The sequence below is a fragment of the Lepidochelys kempii genome, chromosome 12 (assembly GCF_965140265.1).
Source record: "Lepidochelys kempii isolate rLepKem1 chromosome 12, rLepKem1.hap2, whole genome shotgun sequence".
In the NCBI taxonomy this organism is placed as follows: Eukaryota; Metazoa; Chordata; order Testudines; family Cheloniidae; genus Lepidochelys; species Lepidochelys kempii.
This window is the reverse complement of record NC_133267.1, coordinates 42,691,147-42,712,069: the sequence shown is the minus strand read 5'-3', so window position 1 is coordinate 42,712,069 and position 20,923 is coordinate 42,691,147. Positions and strand designations below refer to the sequence as shown.

General features: G+C 48.8%; 1 protein-coding gene across 1 annotated transcript in view; it reads right to left on the bottom strand.

Moving 5' to 3' along the window:
- LOC140896510 (uncharacterized) overlaps positions 1–20,923 on the bottom strand; it is a 347,929-nt gene that overhangs the window by 71,628 nt on the left and 255,378 nt on the right. The window contains exon 12 of the mRNA XM_073308434.1: positions 113–196. Within this exon, the coding sequence (XP_073164535.1) occupies positions 113–196 (84 nt within the window). The remainder of the gene's footprint in view (positions 1–112; positions 197–20,923) is intronic.

Here is a 20,923-nt window from a genome sequence, read left to right as displayed (position 1 = left end):
GTTAGCACCAGCCCTGAAGGACCCGGAAGAGGGCTCATAGGCAGCAGAGGGCTGTCCCTTCTCGGGGGGGGCGGGAGTCGTCCCATAAGGTTGCCTTCTCTATTGACAGTACCTCTTTTTGTGCCATGCTATATTTGTTCCTCATGGTGACCACCTCCACCTCTGCTTCAGCAAGCTGATTCTTTGTTTCTTGTGCCTGTAGGTCAAAAAACATTAGGAAACCATTAGGAAATGGATAACCAGACAGAAATATCTCATAATGCCACTATATAAATCCATGGGATGCCCCATCTTAAATACTGCGTGCCGTTCTGGTCACCCCATCTATAAAAAAGATCTATTAGATCTGGAAAAGGTGCAGAGAAGGGCAACAAAATGCAGAGGGGGTAGAACGGCTTCCACGTGAGGAGAGATTCAAAAGCTGGGACTGTTCAGCTTAGAAAAGAGACGACAGAGGTCTGTAAAACCACGACCGGTGTGAGAAAGTGACTAGGGGCGTGTTATTGACCCCTTCCCATAACACAAAAACCAGGGATCACCCAATGAAATTAACAAGCAGAAAGTTGAAAACAAACAAAAGGAAGTATTTCTTCACTCAACAATCCGTCAACTGGTGGAACTTGTTGCTGGGGATGTTGTGAAGGCCAAAAATATAACGAGGTTCAAAAGATAATGAGACAAGTTCCTGAAGCACAGGTCCACGAATGGCTATTGGTAATGGCTGCCTGCCACAGAAAGTTCTGCTTGCATGTTAGTCCTTTCACTGCCACTGCATTGTCTTCTCATCTTTCCTCAGCCGGTCCAGCACAGCCTGGGTCCACCTCTACTCCCCATGGAGAGGCCGGCTTTGGCTCGGGACCTGCAGGAGGAGCTGGGGAGAGGAGGCAGGAACAGTGTGGGGACTAGTACGTAGCCAGTGGGCCATTTTTTGATCAGGGGGACAGACATAGGGGAAATGGGGGGATAATAGATGTGGGAGGTTTGGGGGCACAGAGATTAAGCCCCCATACTCTCCATGGCACAACTCTGACCCCTCCATTCCACCTCATAGCCCCCTTCAGTGCATCTTTAATGGAAAGGGAGAATATGTGGCTGACAGGCGCCTCTGCCCCTAATCCATGCCCCCCACCATACACTCCCATTTCCCCCTCCAGACTGCCAGCCCTCCCCTACCACTCCCTCTAATCCTCCTCCGTCCCCTCAACCCCTTCCTTTACCACCCATCCTCATTTATTCTCTGTTCCCCAGCTCCCACCCTCCTCCCTGCACTACTCCAAGGCCCTTCCATATCCCCCTTCACTACTCCGACACCCCATAGTCCCTCACTCTGCACCCAAAAAGTTACAAGAATTTGAAAATGACATAAACAGCTGATGTTAGGGTGGTTTCACGTCAGGAACTCCAAGACCAAATGATGCAGTGACTTGCTTTCCTTTGATCGCACTCAGGCCCTGTTACGTTATATTATCCTAACTGCTCACTAGAATCCTTCTTCCCACTAATTTCTTTGACAGTATTTCTAAAGTAAGATTGGAGTCTGCATTTGGATTTTCTTCATAGATTCGAAGGCCAGAAGGGACTGTTGTGATCATCCAATCTGATCTCCTGCACAGCACAGGCCAGAGAACTGCCCCACAATAATCCCTAGGGCAGATTTCTGAGAAAAACATCCAATCTTGATTTAAAAATTGCCAGTGATGGAGAATCCATCACAACCTTCGGTAAATTGTTCCACTGGGTTAATCACTCGCACCATTACAAATTTATTCCTAATCTCCAGTCTGAATCTGTCTAACTTCAACTTCCAGCCATTGGATCGTGTTTGACTTTTCTTTGCTAGATCAAAGAGCCCATTATTAAATATTTGTTCCCCACGTAGGTACTTACAGACTGTGATCACGTCTCCCCTTAACCGTCTCTGTGTTAAGCTAAATAGAATGAGCTCCTTGAGTCCATCACTATAAGGCAGGTATCCTAAGTCTATAATCATTCTCATGACTCTTCTCTGAACCCTCTCCAACTGATCAACATCTTTCCTGAGTTGTGGGCACCGGAGCTGGACACAGCATTCCAGCAGTGTCGCACCAGTGCCAAATGCAGAGGTAAAATAAATTCTGCACTTCTACTCAAGATCTCCCTGTTTATGCATCCCAGGATCAAGCTAGCCCTTCTTGCCACAGCATCGCCATGGGAGCTCTTTAAAATATTGCTCTGGAACCAGAAATGTTGGTCTCATGGAAGAACTTCCCGAAGGAGTCCTGCAGAATGCAGGCAGAGAGTCTAACATGGTGGTTAGACTAGATGACACTTGTGATCCCTTCTAACTTTCTGGTTCTAGGATACATGCAGTCTCTGAAAGCTCCCAAGGCTAGGCAACCACAGCATGCCACAGCCACCCAGCTGCTGGGACAGCAGACAGCCTGCAAACTCTCGGGTTCCAACAGAGCCCTAGTCTTGCTGTACATTCCCATTTCATTCTTGTAGGTGTGTCAGCTGGGATGCGTGAACCTGGAGTTCCTAACTTAACCCATAATAACTTCTGCAATACAACCCCCAAAAGATCTGTGGGTGCCGTGCACTAGCTGAGATAAATCTTGAGCGATCAGTTTGAAGGGATCAGTTTGATCACCCAGTTTGAGCAACATAGTTTGCAAAAATAATGTTAGAAGAACATGATGATTTTGTAGCTTTTTTTAGAGGGGAATCCTCTCTCTTAGAATCATAGACTATCAGGGTTGGAAGGGACCTCAGGAGGTCATCTAGTCCAACCCCCTGCTCGAAGCAGGACCGATCCCCAACTAAATCATCCCAGCCAGGGCTCTGTCAAGCCTGACCTTAAAAACCTCTAAGGAAGGAGATTCCACCACCTCCCTAGGTAACGCATTCCAGTGTTTCACCACCCTCCTAGTGAAAAAGTTTTTCCTAATATCCAACCTAAACCTCTCCCACTGTATCTTGAGACCATTACTCCTTGTTCTGTCATCCGCTACCACTGAGAACAGTCTAGAGCCATCCTCTGTGGAACCCCCTTTCAGGTAGTTGAAAGCAGCTATCAAATCCCCTCTCATTCTTCTCTTCTGCAGACTAAACAATCCCAGTTTCCTCAGCCTCTCCTCATAAGTCACGTGCCCCAACCCCCTCATCATTTTTGTTGCCCTTCGCTGGACTCTCTCCAATTTATCCACGTCCTTCTTGTAGCGCGGGGCCCAAAACTGGACACACACTTGGGCTCCCTTTGCTCATATGATCCCAAACGTGGAGCACTAGAACCACCCACAACTCCATGAGGCACAGCAACACTCTGAGTCAGTACGATTTGAGAACACGACGTAGATTTGAGAACACTTAGAACAGTCTATGTGGGAAACAGAAAGTGACGCTCAAACGTAACTACAGTGGAGAGCTGGCGCTCTGCAACAGCGCCAGGAGGAGCCTGGCAATCCCGTTCCTTCTCTCCAATGAGCTGCCAACCTGCCTTCCTGTCCAGTAAGCAATTTGCTGCTTTGTCAATTGGCCAACTTTAGAGCTAATCCGGCTCCTCTTACTTCTGGGGAGTGGTCTCATTGAAGCCAACGGGATTCATATGCGCAAGTGAGTCTTCACTGCTCTTACCCGGATGTGGTCCCTAAACCCCTCTAGTCCACACACAAAACCCACTCATCCCAGGTCAGTGCTTTTAAGTTTCAACCTAGGCTAGCTGGCTTGACTAAAGGCTGAGTGAGGCTTTCACTTGGGCTGGTAACCTGCCCACTTTGAAGTGAGGAGGCTGGCTAAATAACTCAAGTGCTGATAATCCTCCAATCCACCCAAAATTCCCCTCGTGTGTCCAGAAGGGCAGACAAGTTCTCCCACAATTCACTGGGAAAGAATCATAGAGCTTCTCAGCTCCCTGCAGCACAAAGAGCCATGGGATGTGCCCTCAGAAGTCCTAGCGATACACACTGAGGAGCGCAGCCCCGGTGAGGACACAGGAAGTGGGATAGGGTTTGCAGTGTGGCTGCTCACACCTGGACTAGGCTAACCCAGGGGCTCAGACCTAGGAACCAATCACCTGGGTTAGCTCTGCATTGAAGACATACCCAAAAGGAAGCCAACAGAACACGAAATCCTGACCTAATGCTGAGCGCTATAGCCAGTCATGCCTTCCTGAGTCTGTGTGCTCCTGAACAGCCTGGCAGCAGGGCGCTGGCCAAGCAGGTTAGATAATGTGCATCCTACTGTATTTTAATAATTTCTCTTAAAATCTTGCTGCGAGTCAACACATACATAAAAGACAAGACAGGGAAACAGAGGAAATACTGCAGCCACGGATCCCAGGGGGATGACAGCCCCATAGTAACTGGAGCCCACGGCATTGTCATATGTGGAAGGGGCAGGAACTCCTGCTGGCAGCACCAGCAGGATGGTTGCAAGGTGTTCCAGCTAAAGTACCTGATGCCTGTGGAACCTCAGCAAACACATTGTTTAATTCCGTCCTCTAGAGAAGGGCAGAGCACAAGGCAAAAAGCCTAAGGAACAGGAAAAGGGATGTAATGTAAAGAAACACCCACGGGAATCTGCGGTGTTCCAGCTCAGGGAGCTGGCAGCTGTAATAACGCCGTTTGCACAGAGTCACAATGACACCATCACTAATATCAGGCCTTTTGTCTTAAAGCGAAGGCTTTCCCACTGATATTCAATGGAGCGCTTTGCACACAGCACATCAGCAGTTTAAAAACCATATTTACTGACCATGAATTAACCTGACAAAACACCAGGAAAGGGATGTCCACAGGATCAAACTGCTCCTTAGCAGCACTCCGGGGAGTCAACACAAGTCTGATGCCTGGAGCCCCAAGCATACTAGGTCAGTGGTTCTCAAACCACTGTGCATGGATCTTTGGTGTCAAGAACTGCCCTTACTGCCATCCTGCAGACAGCTGGCTAGTCACATGGTGCTGGCTTGCCTGGCTTTCGGCTGCTAAATTTAATTAAGACAGCTAGAACAGATCATACACTTTCCTAATATTACTTTTCCAAGTAAGCAACTGCTGCTGTTGCTGCCACAGGCATGTGCACTCATGAGTGGGAGGAGGGAGATGGTTTGTGCCAGCACGTTTGTGCCAGCACAATTATGCAGGAGAATCTTGCTATGTACTTCTCACTATAAAATAGATGAGAGCTGCTGTGTAGGCGCCTTACAGGTCGAAGGAAAGAAATGGACCCTGCCCTGAAAAACGCCCTATCCACATTCAGAGGTGACCAAATCAGGAAAGGAAGAAACCGCAGCAGAAGGAAGCAGAATGGCTACAGCCATACAGTCTTGCAGAGACTACCCAATTGATGCATGCACACATCTCAATGGTTCCATTAACAGTCCTACAATCATTTTGCAAAGCTTTGTAAGTCATAAGTAAGAATGTGTTTGTCATGGCCATGACTTCCCTGATCTTTACTGTTATTTCTTCCACAAAGTGTGTCCCTCCAGAGCTCAGAATGCCCTGACATACCCTGAAAAATACAACAAAGAAGAGTTACCTAATCAAACAAAAGACACTCTCATGGTTGCTTCAACCTGGTCTACCTGATACTGAGCAAATCACCTCTGGGAATTGTTACATCTCAGACTGTGTCCTGCTGTGGGAGTCGTTGGGGCTTGGTGATCATTATGTACTTGTGAAACACTGACAATGACTATTTAATCGTTTTCCAATGGAAAGTCAACATGCCCACAATGCCCCGGGTGTGCCAGAATGTTCCCTGTTTGTCATTCACTAAAATGATGTCCGTCTGCCCTGACAAACAACCAGCCTGTTCAAGAGCTGGGGTCAGAGCCCCCGCAGCTGCGGGGGAGAGGGAAGGCTATGCAGTGCACAGTTGATTCATGTTCAGGGCAAGGATGTACAGCTATTTCTGCAGCACACCAAATCGGGCAACCTCTGATTTCTGTCACATATTTCTCATCTTCCCTTGGACTTTATCTGAGCAGCTGCCATTCCCACAAGGCAAATTTACATGAATGAAAAGAATGAGTGTTTTTGATGCTATACCATGTGATCTGGAAGGTCCTAGTTTGGACGTACTAGCAAAATTCCAAGAATCAAATACCACGATGCACTGTTGTATCTAGAATTAGCTGCCAGCAAAGAAACCGAAGAGGATTTTAGAAGATGGACCCAAGTGTCACCGTCTATTTTAAGCCTCTCACACTGAATGCAGGTTCCTGCCAAGGGCTACTGACTCTCGTGTGTGCCCCGCTGCAGGCAGCATACTGGGCCACACCTGCACGTGCGGGGAGCACCTCCCTGCACCAGCATGGTCACTCAGATCCCAGTGACTGCCTTCCTGGCAGCTCCCACAAGTGCCCCGTAAGGGATGTATGCAGCCACAAGGTGAAATGCTCCAGGAATCAGCTTCACATCGAAACACATTACAGTCTGAAAGTGCCCCCTCTTCCCCAGGGCAGGGGTTAAGGCGCATCCCCCAATGCCCGTGGAGCTTAAGTGTGTGTCTACACTGGAATAAAAGACCCACAGCATGGCCGCACCTGGCCCAGGTCAGCTAACGGGCTGTGGGGCTCAAAACTGTGGTGTAGACATATGGGCGTGGGCTGGAGCCTGGGCCCTGGGACCGTCCCTCCTCCTGGGGTCCCGCCTAAGCCTGAATGTCTACGCCTCAATTTTACAGCCCTGCAGCCCAAGCCCTGTGAGCCTCAGCTTCTGGCCAGGGCCTGTCCGAGTGTTTAACTGTTGTGTAGATGCACCCTAACAGGTCAGCTCTTCAGATGTCCCTTGCCTGGTGCCGTGACTTCCGGTAAGTGCACACATAGTCCATCAAAGTAATCACATATTTCCCATCTCCTCCCTCACTCATGGTGTTCACTGCAATCCTCCAAGCCTTCTAGCTCACGTTTGACTTGAGATGCGCAGGGACCATGCAGAGGGGAGCAGAGCACAGTTCGGGGTCTATAATAACAAAAGAAGACTCTGTCCTTCCATGTTATTATGAACCTGTAATCTATGGGTTCACAACAAACTCACAGTAGGTCAGGTTGGGGGCCTTGGTTTGGTAAAACTTCTGCACAAAGTCATTATGTGTTTACAGCGCTTAACAGAAGATGGACCCAATCAGTAGCAGACGCTGATTATTATGAAGAACTACCCTGCCCCCCCAAACCTGGACTACTCTTCCCCCCTTTATACCTGCACCATTCCTCTCCAAGCCTTCCTGAGAAACCACCTTCTGTGTCTCCATCAGGGACACCAAATCCCTCGCCAACGCCCGACATTCCCAGCATGATGTGCACTTTTCTAAGTACACTCCACAACCGCTTTGGACTGGCCTCCTTTCTCCTGAGCCAGTGTTTTCCCTCCTGCTTATGCCAGGGTGCCTGTCGCCTACAGTGGGCAGCACAGGGACAGTCCTCTGAACTGATTTTCTATGGCACTGTATGCAACTGTTCAGTAATAGATATACAACCAGGATAGCAGCTCCTTAAGATTAGCTCTTCCTTGGCAGCATGCCAATGGTACTGGGTGTATTTTACAATACCAGTCACTGTGTCCTCACTGAAGTGACCTACGCAGTGTCCTTTGCAGTCTGTTACGCACAGCTCTCTGCAATGTTCTGACGTAAATCCTCCCATCTTCTGATCCATGTCATGGTTCAAACATACCTTCCCTGTACATCAGTGATACTCCGACCCAGGCTCGCGAACTGCCAGGGGCTCTTCACAGCACAGGATACTAAAACGCAGTCATTTACTTATTAAGCAGTTTAAGTTATTAGCCAAACAGGATGGATGCTTTTACTATTATCCTATTGCAGTTGATCAAGTATTATTATTTTGTCAGTCATTTTGCTGTGAGAATTACATATATATAAAAACTCAATATTTCCCCTGTCCTACTGTTTGAATAGGAAGCTGTAGTCCTATAGTAAATGACACAATGATTTCACATGACCGTGGCTCTTTTGGGTGATGCTGATTGCTAATTTGGCTCCTGAATCACTGAGGTCTGAGCAAAAAGAAAAGGAGGACTTGTGGCACCTTAGAGACTAACAAATTTATTTGAGCATAAGATTTTGTGAGCTGTCACTGCTATATATATCCAACTGCATGCAGCTTAGCACCTCAGCAGAACACAGGGTCAGCTCTGGGCCATAAGGAGCCTCACCCATCCTCTAGCCTGCCCCACTCTGTGAGACACCAGAACTTGCATGGAACACTGTGGTCCATCAAACAGCTCACTTTCTCAGACCAGAAGCACAAAACTGGGGTAGCTCTTCAGAGGACTATTCTGTGCTGTAACAACAAGAAAAAGGAGATTTGACACTCTGGAAGTGCTCCCCTCTTCCTGAAGTTTATTAGAACAATCACAATTCTATAACTGTAATTCTTTCCATTCCTTTCTTTCATTCTGAATTAAAGACAATCCACTTCAGAATCCAGCCAGGCGCCTTCTGATATCAAGGAAAGTGCCTGAAGAATAAATTGCTCCTATCAGAAATAAAGCATTTTCATTCTGCTGCAAGCAGGGAGATCTGTGTTTCTAAGTCTCTCCAAAGGCAACTCCATCTTTACTGCTCTCTCTCCTTTTCCTTTGATACACAAAGCCTGCACATCACAGGGCTGTGATTGCGTTCAACTTTGGAGCAGTAGAATTGTAAATATTCATTCGAGTCCAAGCTAGTTTTCCCAAGTCTCTCCTAAGGGCACTGCAGCTATGCAAACAGCAGCGGCTGGGCATTAGCCTCCTGGCCTGGAGGCTGTCTGTTTCTCCACAACTCCCAGGACTACTTCTTTACAGAGACTGCATGGAGTGAAGCCAGTCTTAAGGACTGTTTCAGCCAACAGCTCCCTTGTTTTCTTTATTCTCTCCACATTTGACAGGGCTGGCTATTGGTCCCTCTCACCACATCATACCTACCATGGACGCAGACCTGATCTATGCTATGAAACTGATCAGTTGCTGACAGCTGGCACCAGCAAAGGTGTGCAAACACACTCCCAGCTTAGTATGGGCACCCAGCATGCTTTGCACACTCATGGAGCCACCACCCCTGAGGTACAAACCCCGGACACACTTGCATTCACTGCACCCCACCCTTGTACAGGGCTGGGTAAACTCACATATGCCGCACACCCGAGGGGCACTCTTGGGCACATGTATGCTCCCCACACCCTGTGCCCTAGGAAGACAAATGGACACACTTGCATATGCTCCTGAACCCCGAAGTGCACATGGGCACACTTGCATGTGTCCCTGACCACCCCGTCCCTAGAGTGCACACAGACACACTCACATACACCCCCCCACACACCTGGCTGAGTGCCCACGGACACACTCGCATATTTTCCCCCTGCTCCCCCCCCGGCCCCGTTCCTGGAGTGCACACAGACACACTTACATACACCCCCACACACACCTGAGTGCGTGCACATGGGCACACTCGCAGACACGACACCCCCCACCTGGCTGAGTGCCCACGGGCACACTTGCATATTCTCCCCTTGCTCCCCCGCCGGCCCCGTTCCTGGAGTGCACACAGACACACTTACATACACCCCCACACACACCTGGGTGTGTGCACATGGGCACACTCGCATATTCTCCCCTTGCTCCCCCGCCGGCCCCGTTCCTGGAGTGCACACAGACACACTTACATACACCCCCACACACACCTGGGTGTGTGCACATGGGCACACTCGCATATTCTCCCCTTGCTCCCCCGCCGGCCCCGTTCCTGGAGTGCACACAGACACACTTACATACACCCCCACACACACCTGGGTGTGTGCACATGGGCACACTCGCATATTCTCCCCTTGCTCCCCCGCCGGCCCCGTTCCTGGAGTGCACACAGACACACTTACATACACCCCCACACACACCTGGGTGTGTGCACATGGGCACACTCGCATATTCTCCCCTTGCTCCCCTGCCGGCCCCGTTCCTGGAGTGCACACAGACACACTTACATACACCCCCCCCACACACCTGGGTGCGTGCCCACGGACACACTCGCAGACACGACACCCCCCACCTGGCTGAGTGCCCACGGGCACACTCATATATTCTCCCCCTGCTCCTCCCGGCCCTGTTCCTGGAGTGCACATGGGGACACACAGCAAAGGTGCAGTCGTTAGCAATAAAGGGCATGAGTCACTCTAGGTTGACAGGACACAGTGGACACAGGCTTGCTCCTCACCAGGGCTGCCAGAAAGGAAACAGGAAACTTATTAACGTCCAGGCCACTCAGTCTGCAGAGACACTAAAGGAATCACATTTGCACCCAGAAACAGCTGGTGCTAGTGAAGCCGTGGCCTGCCGGTGAAACAGCTGTGAGAGTCTGCGCCAGCCCACTGAGATCATCCGCGTGGTTACGCCACCCCCCACCCGTTGTCTCCTGCACACACTCCAGTACGTGCCCAGCCTCCCTCTGGGGTAACTCGTTACCAGGTGACCAGGCAGATCAAGGCACCTCCAGCTTCCAAGGAAAGGTCACCTCTTCTTCCTGGATGAAGATTTGGCCACCGTGACCCACACACTTGTTACCTGGCTGCATTACCCCAGCTTGCTGTACCTGGGAGTGACCGCAGAAACAGAGGCTGCAGACCATGCAGAATGTGGTACCCCACCTCCTCGATTGCATGAGCCACTGTGAGCACAACACCCTGTGATCAGATCCCTCCAGTGACCTTGGCCTGTTGCCTGTTCAAGACCTTGATACCTATGTCAAACCACTGACATGTTAGGGCCCAGCTACACCATCAAGGACGCCTCCATGCAGGACCTACCAAGACAGCTAGCTCCTTTGGGGCACTCAGCAGAGGAGCACTATCGTCAGCAATAAAGCACTCTCAGGGGAGAGGCTGTGGCTGTGTTGTGGACTTTCAGAGGGGATTAGACCAGTTCAGAGCAGGATGGCCAGCAAGGCCTGCATCTCTGAGAAAGCTTTTCCATGTAACCAGAATGATTATTACGATGTGTGCATTTGTGTACACACCTGGGTCCCCCAACACATATACCCCCCCCCCCCAGCATGGATTCCCATAGCCAGGGAAGGGAGAAGACTCTGTGAAAACAAATAAGGACTAATTTGCCTGACACTATGGTATAGTTGGAGGGGTGTATAGAAAACCCAGGGACAGACTATGAGAAGTCAGAAAACTGATATCAGTCAAGTCAGAATTGTTACTGGAAATATAATTCTGCTTTGTACTGGTATTATGAAAAGTGATCTGGCGAGGCTTGGAGCAGCGTGTACTTTCCCTTTAGCCTCTTTCAGAGCTGACCCTTTTGGTCTACTCCTCACCGAGGACAGAGCCCTTCTGCACAGACAGTCAGCCCTTCAGCCTGCAATCTACAGTGAAATAGCTCAAGACTCAACAATACTTGTTGGGGAGTCTCTCTGTCATACCTACACCACTGTGAGATATCGAGTCACCAGGATGAAGGAAAGAGTAATTCTACCAACAAAGAACACCTGAGAACCTGCCATGTGACCAAGGCTCATCTTTTCTTTACAACCTCCTGTCACAGCTGCTCAAATTCACTGGGCTACAAAGTACTATGAATGGGACAGTCAACCTGCCAACAGATAGTCAGCAATGATTTCTTCCTAAGACCAGAACTCAGCCCCCACTGTGCAACTAGCACCCTCCAAGACATAGATCATTAGGAGAACGTCCAATTCAGAGACACAAATATATAAAGGAAAGGAGAGGCAGAGGAGTGAAAAAAAAAAGTCCTTCATAAAAGTCCAAAATAAATAGCCCGCAATTTGCAGGGATTCTTTCTACAGAGAAAGAAGCAAAAACAATAGAGAACAAAGCGGACCTTGTGGTGACAAAGAGGCCTCACAGTCAGGAGCCCTGAACCCAATTGCTGGTTCTGCCGGTGACTCAGTATACTGCTTGGGAAAGTCAGCTAGCCCCTGTGCTGCACCTCCCCTTTCTGTACAATACTTGCCTACCTCATTTTAATTCACTAATATTTGTTGACAGATGGAACGTGCTGGAGAAGGGGAGTATTACTCTCACAATGATTCGTGCTCAGTTGGTGGGAAATGAAATATCAACCACCTACGGTTTAATACAAGACTTTGAGTGTATTACAGACTGTTTGGATGCTGCTGCAGGTCCAGTCTTGGCACAGTTGTCAGTAGTATTCCATGCGTCAGGACCCAAGTGGGGGGTCAGTGGGGAGTGTGCTGACCGCATCCAGCTTAAAGTTTGCAGAGGACATAAAAATTGGGGCAGTGACAAATAATGAAGAGGACAGGTCACTGATTCAGGGTGATCTGGATTGCTTGGTAAACTGGGCACAAGCAAACACTATGTATTTTAATACAGCTAAATGTAAATGTATACATCTAGGAACAAAGAACGCAGGCCATGCTTACAGGCTGGGGGACTCTATCCTGGGAAGCCAGGACCATGAAAGACATTTGGTTTCTTTGACCATGGGATGGTGTTCCATGAAGGAGGAGTGCTGGGCAGAGACGGGCTCCATCTTACGAAGAGAGGGAAGAGCATCTTTGCCAGCAGGCTGGCTAACCTAGTGAGGAGGGCTTTAAACTAGGTTCACCGGGGGAAGGAGACCAAAGCCCTGAGGTAAGTGGGAAAGCGGGATACCGGGAGGAAGCACAGGCAGGAATGTCTGTGAGGGGAGGGCTCCTGCCTCATACTGGCAATGAGGGGCGATCAACAGGTTATCTCAAGTGCTTATATACAAATGCACAAAGCCTTGGAAACAAGCAGGGAGAACTGGAGGTCCTGGTGATGTCAAGGAACTATGACGTGATCGGAATAACAGAGACTTGGTGGGATAACTCACATGACTGGAGTACTGTCATGGATAGTTATAAACTGTTCAGGAAGGACAGGCAGGGCAGAAAAGGTGGGGGAGTAGCACTGTATGTAAGGGAGCAGTATGACTGCTCAGAGCTCCGGTACGAAACTGCAGAAAAACCTGAGTGTCTCTGGATTAAGTTTAGAAGTGTGTGCAACAAGAGTGATGTCGTGGTGGGAGTCTGCTATAGACCACCGGACCAGGGGGATGAGGTGGATGAGGCTTTCTTCCGGCAGCTCACGGAAGCTACTAGATCGCATGCCCTGATTCTCATGGGTGACTTTAATTTTCCTGATATCTGCTGGGAGAGCAATACAGCGGTACATAGACAATCCAGGAAGTTTTTGGAAAGCGTAGGGGACAATTTCCTGGCGCAAGTGCTAGAGGAGCCAACTAGGGGGGGTGCTTTTCTTGACCTGCTGCTCACAAACCGGGTAGAATTAGTGGGGGAAGCAAAAGTGGATGGGAATCTGGGAGGCAGTGACCATGAGTTGGTTGAGTTCAGGATCCTGACGCAGGGAAGAAAGGTAAGCAGCAGGATACGGACCCTGGACTTCAGGAAAGCAGACTTCGACTCCCTCAGGGAACGGATGGCCAGGATCCCCTGGGGGACTAACTTGAAGGGGAAAGGAGTCCAGGAGAGCTGGCTGTATTTCAAGGAATCCCTGTTGAGGTTACAGGGACAAACCATCCCGATGAGTCGAAAGAATAGTAAATATGGCAGGCGACCAGCTTGGCTTAATGGTGAAATCCTAGCGGATCTTAAACATAAAAAAGAAGCTTACAAGAAGTGGAAGGTTGGACATATGACCAGGGAAGAGTATAAAAATATTGCTCAGGCATGTAGGAATGTTATCAGGAGGGCCAAATCGCACCTGGAGCTGCAGCTAGCCAGAGATGTCAAGAGTAACAAGAAGGGTTTCTTCAGGTATGTTGGCAACAAGAAGAAAGCCAAGGAATGTGTGGGCCCCTTACTGAATGAGGGAGGCAACCTAGTGACAGAGGATGTGGAAAAAGCTAATGTACTCAATGCTTTTTTTGCCTCTGTTTTCACTAACAAGGTCAGCTCCCAGACAACTGCGCTGGGCATCACAAAATGTGGAAGAGATGGCCAGCCCTCTGTGGAGATAGAGGCGGTTAGGGACTATTTAGAAAAGCTGGACGTGCACAAGTCCATGGGGCCGGACGAGTTGCATCCGAGAGTGCTGAAGGAATTGGCGGCTGTGATTGCAGAGCCACTGGCCATTATCTTTGAAAACTCGTGGCGAACCGGGGAAGTCCCGGATGACTGGAAAAAGGCTAATGTAGTGCCAATCTTTAAAAAAGGGAAGAAGGAAGATCCTGGGAACTATAGGCCAGTCAGCCTCACCTCAGTCCCTGGAAAAATCATGGAGCAGGTCCTCAAAGAATCAATCCTGAAGCACTTGCATGAGAGGAAAGTGATCAGGAACAGCCAGCATGGATTCACCAAGGGAAGGTCATGCCTGACTAATCTAATCGCCTTTTATGATGAGATTACTGGTTCTGTGGATGAAGGGAAAGCAGTGGATGTATTGTTTCTTGACTTTAGCAAAGCTTTTGACACGGTCTCCCATAGTATTCTTGTCAGCAAGTTAAGGAAGTATGGGCTGGATGAATGCACTATAAGGTGGGTAGAAAGCTGGCTAGATTGTCGGGCTCAACGGGTAGTGATCAATGGCTCCATGTCTAGTTGGCAGCCGGTATCAAGTGGAGTGCCCCAAGGGTCGGTCCTGGGGCCGGTTTTATTCAATATCTTCATAAATGATCTGGAGGATGGTGTGGATTGCACTCTCAGCAAATTTGCGGATGATACTAAACTGGGAGGAGTGGTAGATACGCTGGAGGGGAGGGATAGGATACAGAAGGACCTAGACCAATTGGAAGATTGGGCCAAAAGGAATCTGATGAGGTTCAATAAGGATAAGTGCAGGGTCCTGCACTTAGGACGGAAGAACCCAATGCACAGCTACAGACTAGGGACCGAATGGCTAGGCAGCAGTTCTGCGGAAAAGGACCTAGGGGTGACAGTGGACGAGAAGCTGGATATGAGTCAGCAGTGTGCCCTTGTTGCCAAGAAGGCCAATGGCATTTTGGGATGTATAAGTAGGGGCATAGCGAGCAGATGGAGGGACGTGATCGTTCCCCTCTATTCGACATTGGTGAGGCCTCATCTGGAGTACTGTGTCCAGTTTTGGGCCCCACACTTCAAGAAGGATGTGGTTAAATTGGAGAGAGTCCAGTGAAGGGCAACAAAAATGATTAGGGGACTGGAACACATGAGTTATGAGGAGAGGCTGAGGGAGCTGGGATTGTTTAGCCTGCAGAAGAGAAGAATGAGGGGGGATTTGATAGCTGCTTTCAACTACCTGAAAGGGGGTTCCAAAGAGGATGGCTCTAGACTGTTCTCAATGGTAGCAGATGACAGAACGAGGAGTAATGGTCTCAAGTTGCAGTGGGGGAGGTTTAGGTTGGATATTAGGAAAAACTTTTTCACTAAGAGGGTGGTGAAACACTGGAATGCGTTACCTAGGGAGGTGGTAGAATCTCCTTCCTTAGAGGTTTTTAAGGTCAGGCTTGACAAAGCCCTGGCTGGGATGATTTAACTGGGAATTGGTCCTGCTTTGAGTAGGGGGTTGGGCTAGATGACCTTCTGGGGTCCCTTCCAACCCTGATATTCTATGATTCTATGATTTGAGAGTCCGGGTGGAGAATCAGCTGAACAGGAGCTCCCCGTGTTAACGCTGTGGTCAGAAGGGCTAATGTGATCCTGGGATGCATAAAGAGAGGAATCTTGAGTGGGAGCAGACAGCTTATTTTACATATATATTTGGCACTGGTGTGATGCTGCTGGAATGCTGTGTTCAGTTCTGGTGCCCGCAATTCAGGAAGAAGGTTGATCAGTTGGAGAGGGTTCGGAGAAGAGCCAAAGGAATGATACCTGCCTTATAGTGATAGGCTCAGGGAGCTCACTCTATTCAGTTTAACAAAGAGAAGGCTAAGGGGTGACTTGATCACAGTCAGTAAGTATCTACAAATTTAATAATGGGCTCTTCAGTCTAGTAGAGCAATGTATACCACGATCCAATGGCTAGAAGTTGAAGCTAGACAAACTCAGACTGGAAATAAGGCATAAATCTGTAATGGTTAGAGTAATTATCCAATTTATTTGAGCATAAGTTTTCGTGAGCTACAGCTCACTTCATCGGATGCATTCAGTGGAAAATACAGAGGGGAGATTTATATACACAGAGAACATGAAACAATGCATGTTACCATACACACTGTAACAAGAGTGATCAGGTAAGGTGAGCTATTACCAGTAGGAGAGCTGGGGGGAAAAAACCTTTTGGACTGAATACATCCGATGAAGTGAGCTGTAGCTCACGAAAGCTTATGTGCAAATAAATTTGTTAGTCTCTAAGGTGCCACAAGTCCGTCTTTTCTTTTTGCGGATACAGACTAACACGGCTGCTACTCTGAAACCAGTAATTATCCAGTGGACCAATTTACCAAGGGTTGTGGTGGATTCTCCATCACTGACCATTTTTAAATCAAGATTGGATGTTTTTCTCAGAAATCTGCCCTTGGAATTATTGTGGGGCAGTTCTCTGGCCTGTGTGATACAGGAGGTCGGACAGATGATCACAATGGTCCCTTCTGGCCTTGGAATCTGTGAAAAGTATAACAGCTCTCTCTTTCCAAAACTGGATCAGACAGAACAGGTTTAAGATGAGGACGACGATGGGACTGGTTTCGGTGTACTGCTTGCCCTGATGCACTGCCAAATTGCTCAGTGAGCTGAATGAGCTCCTCACCATCATGGCATTGGAAAGGCACCGACTGATAGTTCTTGGAGATTTCAGTCTGCATGCAGAGGAGGAATCTTCTGCGCTGGCTTAGGATTTCCTGGTATGCCTACACGGCAAGGAGAAACCCGCAGCAGTGTGTCTCAGAACTCAGGTCAACGGACTGGGGCTCGCACTGTGGCACTAAAGACAGCTGTGGAGATGTTTGGGCTCAGGTTGGAACTTGGGCTCCGAAGCCCACCCTCCTCCCCTGGCTGGCCATTACCCCTGCATTTGAGGCTGGGGCTCATCTCGCCTGTTGTTTCAATGGTCTGTCGTCAGGGATTAATTGAGCCAGAAGGGCTACAGAGAGCTCAGAGGGAGAGTCTTGTTCCACTGACTAATCCCACGAAGGTTTGGTAGGACACTAACACTCTTGTGTTCTCCACCACTGATGCGGTGGTCCCATGGCACCTTCTTCACTGGCTTTGCTCTCAGAAGGTCACCCAGGCTCACAGATGATCTGCAATAAATGAAGCGAGAGGGGAGATAGCTGGCGTGCTGGTGGTGGAAGTCCTGTGCCGAGGCTGATCAGTTGCACAGGGGGAAAAGAACTAATTCTTTTCCTCCACTGTTGCATCCAGAAAAACCTTGGATAGCAGGTTTGTTTTGAGTGGTAGTCAGAAAGTCTGGTAAATCAGTCCTGCCTCAGCTTGGTAGCTGGTCTGAGTGCCTCCTAATGTGAGGAAATTGCTTGTTGCCCACATGCTCAGGGTTCAGCTGATCGCCATATTTGGGGTCGGGAAGGAATTTTCCTCTAGGGCAGATTGGAAGAGGCCCTGGGGGTTTTTCGCCTTCCTCTGTAGCATGGGGCACGGGTCACTTGCTGGAGGATTCTCTGCACCTTTAAGTCTTTAAACCATGATTTGAGGACTTCAATAGCTCAGACATAGGTGAGAGGTTTATTGCAGGAGTGGATGGGTGAGATTCTGTGGACTGCATTGTGCAGGAGGTCAGACTAGATGATCATAATGGTCTCGTCTGACCTTAATGTCTATGAGTCTATGAGACAGGACTGATCAGATTAGGGATGAGTTATCTGCTTCCTTGGAGGGGAAGCAAGACCCTGTCCTCTCTGCAAAAGTCCCAGATGGTGACGCTCGCTAAAGCATTGGAGGTGTTGGGAGAACTTTGTCCCATAATGTGTGCTTTGGAGCCACATATTCCTGGCTGGTGAAGGCCAGTGGAGAAGTACTAAGCCTCTAGCTTGTGGTGATTGTCAAAATGCCTCTCCAAGAGGGCTGGCTGCCTATTGCTTTGAAGGATGCAACTTTGTGGCCTTTGCTCAAGAAGTCAACACTCGATTCAGACAATCTAGCTAATTATCAACCTATAGCACACATCCCCTGCTTGAGGACGCTTGTGGCGAGACAACTGTCTCAGTATCTAGATGTCCTTGATCGCCTTGCCCCTTACCAATCTAGGTAGAGACCTGGGTAGGGCATGCGGACTGCACTAGTCATGGTGGTTAATGATCTCCTCCTAGCTGTGGACAAAGATCTGTGTCCGTGCGGCTATCAGATCTGTCGGCGACCTTTGTTACCACCAATCATGTCATGTTGCTGACTCACCTGGGGACCCACAATTCCATTTTCTCTCAGAGGTCTGAGCAGGTAGTCAGGCACAACGGTTCCTCTGCCTGAAGAGCTCTCAGACGAAGGGTGGCGGAGTGTGACATTCTCCCTCCTCTTCTAGGTGTACCTGGGGCCAGCAGCAAGATTAACGAGGAGGCCTGAGGTCTGGTGTTTTCCGTATGCTGAAGCTGTATGTCTCCATATCATGTGACCTGAACGATGCAGCTCAGGGACTCAGCCACTTCCTAGTGGAGATCAGGTCACAGATGCGAGCAAGCTGGTCACGGCTCAGCACACACAGGACTGAGGTGATGCTGTGGGTTGGGGGAAGGAGCCGGAGGAGATGGTGGAGATGATATCTATCCCTGTGACGGAGGGAGTATGTCGGCTGCTAGTTATTAGAATCGCCAGCTAAGGGTTGATTTTAGCCACCAGCTGCTGTCTGACGATCACATTACAGCAGTGGCCCAGTCATCTGGTGAGGAGGCTGAGTTCTTTTCTTTCCAATGTTGATGGGGTCACTATGAGCTCTATGTGGGGCCATCCCTTAAAGCCACCTGAGGACTGGCGCTGGTGCAGGAACCACAGCCTGGCTTACTGAGCAGGGCCTCTTGCTGGGAGCCTGTGCCCCAGGGCTCCAGGATCTGCACTGGCAGCCCAATGGACTCCAGGTGGAGTTTAGGGTGTTGGGTACAACCCACCAGAGGACTGCGCAATTCATTGCTCACATTGGCTGAGCGTCCCCTCCTCCCACTCTAGTCAGAACCCTATTGACATTGGTGAAAACTGGGAAAGCAGAAAAGCCTAATTTCCACTGAGACTAGAAATGCCCTGGATTGGCCTGCATGAGGGTCCCCCTCCCCATGTCAAACTGCCACAGAATAGCTTGAGCTGGAGGCCCTTGTTATCAAAGAGACAGGGAAACCGGCAGGACTCAGGAGCTTGCTCTTCTCAACTGATCTGAAATAGCCCAAATTCATGGCCTACCACAAGAGAATGGTGTGGGTCTGCTTCCCCGAACAGAAAGGAGCTTTGTTTGTAGGTGTTGGCTGGCAGACAGAGTTCAATTCTGAATAATTATTATAATGCTGCTGGGATTCTGTTGTTGTGCCATGTGTCAGAGAACCTAGAGCACTGTCCAGACGTGAAATCAATGTGTAACTATTACAAACCTCTCCTCAACAAGTAGCACATTTTAAATGTAGGACCCTAAAGTTAGGCCCCTAAACCCATATTTAGGTTTCTAAATAAGTGGCCTGATTTTCAAAATGCTGAGTAGCCAGCAGCGCTCACTGGAGTCAAGATGCCTAAATAAGGGCCTGGGTGCCTAGAGCTAATCCCAGAGTTCCCAGATCATGTACTGAACAATTGTATGATTTTCTTGGGGGGGCAGAAGGGGGCGGGAATTAGCCAGAAGAGAACCATCCTGCATCTACTTCTTACTGATCAGACTGACTGCAAATAATAGAGACGGTGAAACCAGTGACAGCTGAGCACAGTGAGGAATGGGGAGCTCACCAAATCCAGCACTACGCAGGCATTACATTTTGGGAAAACAAACGATGTACAATTAAGAAATGTAGTGAGAAGGATGTAATTGGAGGAATAATTCAAATCCATAAGCATTGGGGATCTTACTTGTCACCATAATTAGGGCATAGTAGATTACAATTCTTCAGAAAAGGAAAAGGACAGGAACATGGCTAAGGGATGACTCTGTGTTGGGTTCTGTACTGCAATCATCAGAGCATATGAATGCCCCAAGATTTACAGTTAAGATTTCTGTTGGGGTGTGGATAGCCGGGGAGGGAACCACACAGATACACAGAGTCAGTTAAGGAGGAAAGGGAAAGTTGCTAGAAAGCAGAATGAGTTAATGTTGCCAAAAGCATTAAGAGAACTAAAAAGCACTTTTACAAAGCTATCCAGAGAAGACGCGCCCCAACTAAAAGCTAAGAAGGGGGACAAACCAAGAATGCATCTAAAATGGCTGAAACTGGACTCTAGATCTCTTTAGCAGAAATAAAGGGGAAAAAAGACTGTACAACTAGGAAATCAAGAATATCTTATTAAAAGAGCTATTCAAGTATATAAAGGTTGTTACAGGGAGGAGGGAGAAAAATTGTTCTCCTTAACCTCTGAGGATAGGACAAGAAGTGGTGGCCCGGCCTGCGCCACTTCCTGCAGCTCCCATTGGCCGGGAACAGCGAACCGCAGCCACTGGGAGTTGCAAGAGGCCGTACCTGCGGGAGCTCAGGTAAACAAAGCGTCTTGCGGTCCATCAGGGGCTTACCCTGAACAAGCTGTGAACCAAGTTTGGGAACCCCTGGTCTAGATAATACTTAGTACTGCCGTGAATGCAGGGGACTGGACCAGATGACCTCTCGAGGTCCCTTCCAGTCCTACACTTCTATGATTCTATTGCTAAACATCAGAGAAAGGAATCTTTGGGAAATCTGAACATATTCAGTTCAGCAGAGCCAAGTGACATGAATCCAAAGGTATTACAGAAATGGGCCCATGAATGAACCAAATCAGGAACAATCATGCCTGCAGTTACAATTGGGTGAGTCTAAGACTAGCCTCAATATTAAGAAAAAAAATTCACTCAGCATCTAGGGCTTGACCAGCTGTCTCTGTGTCAATG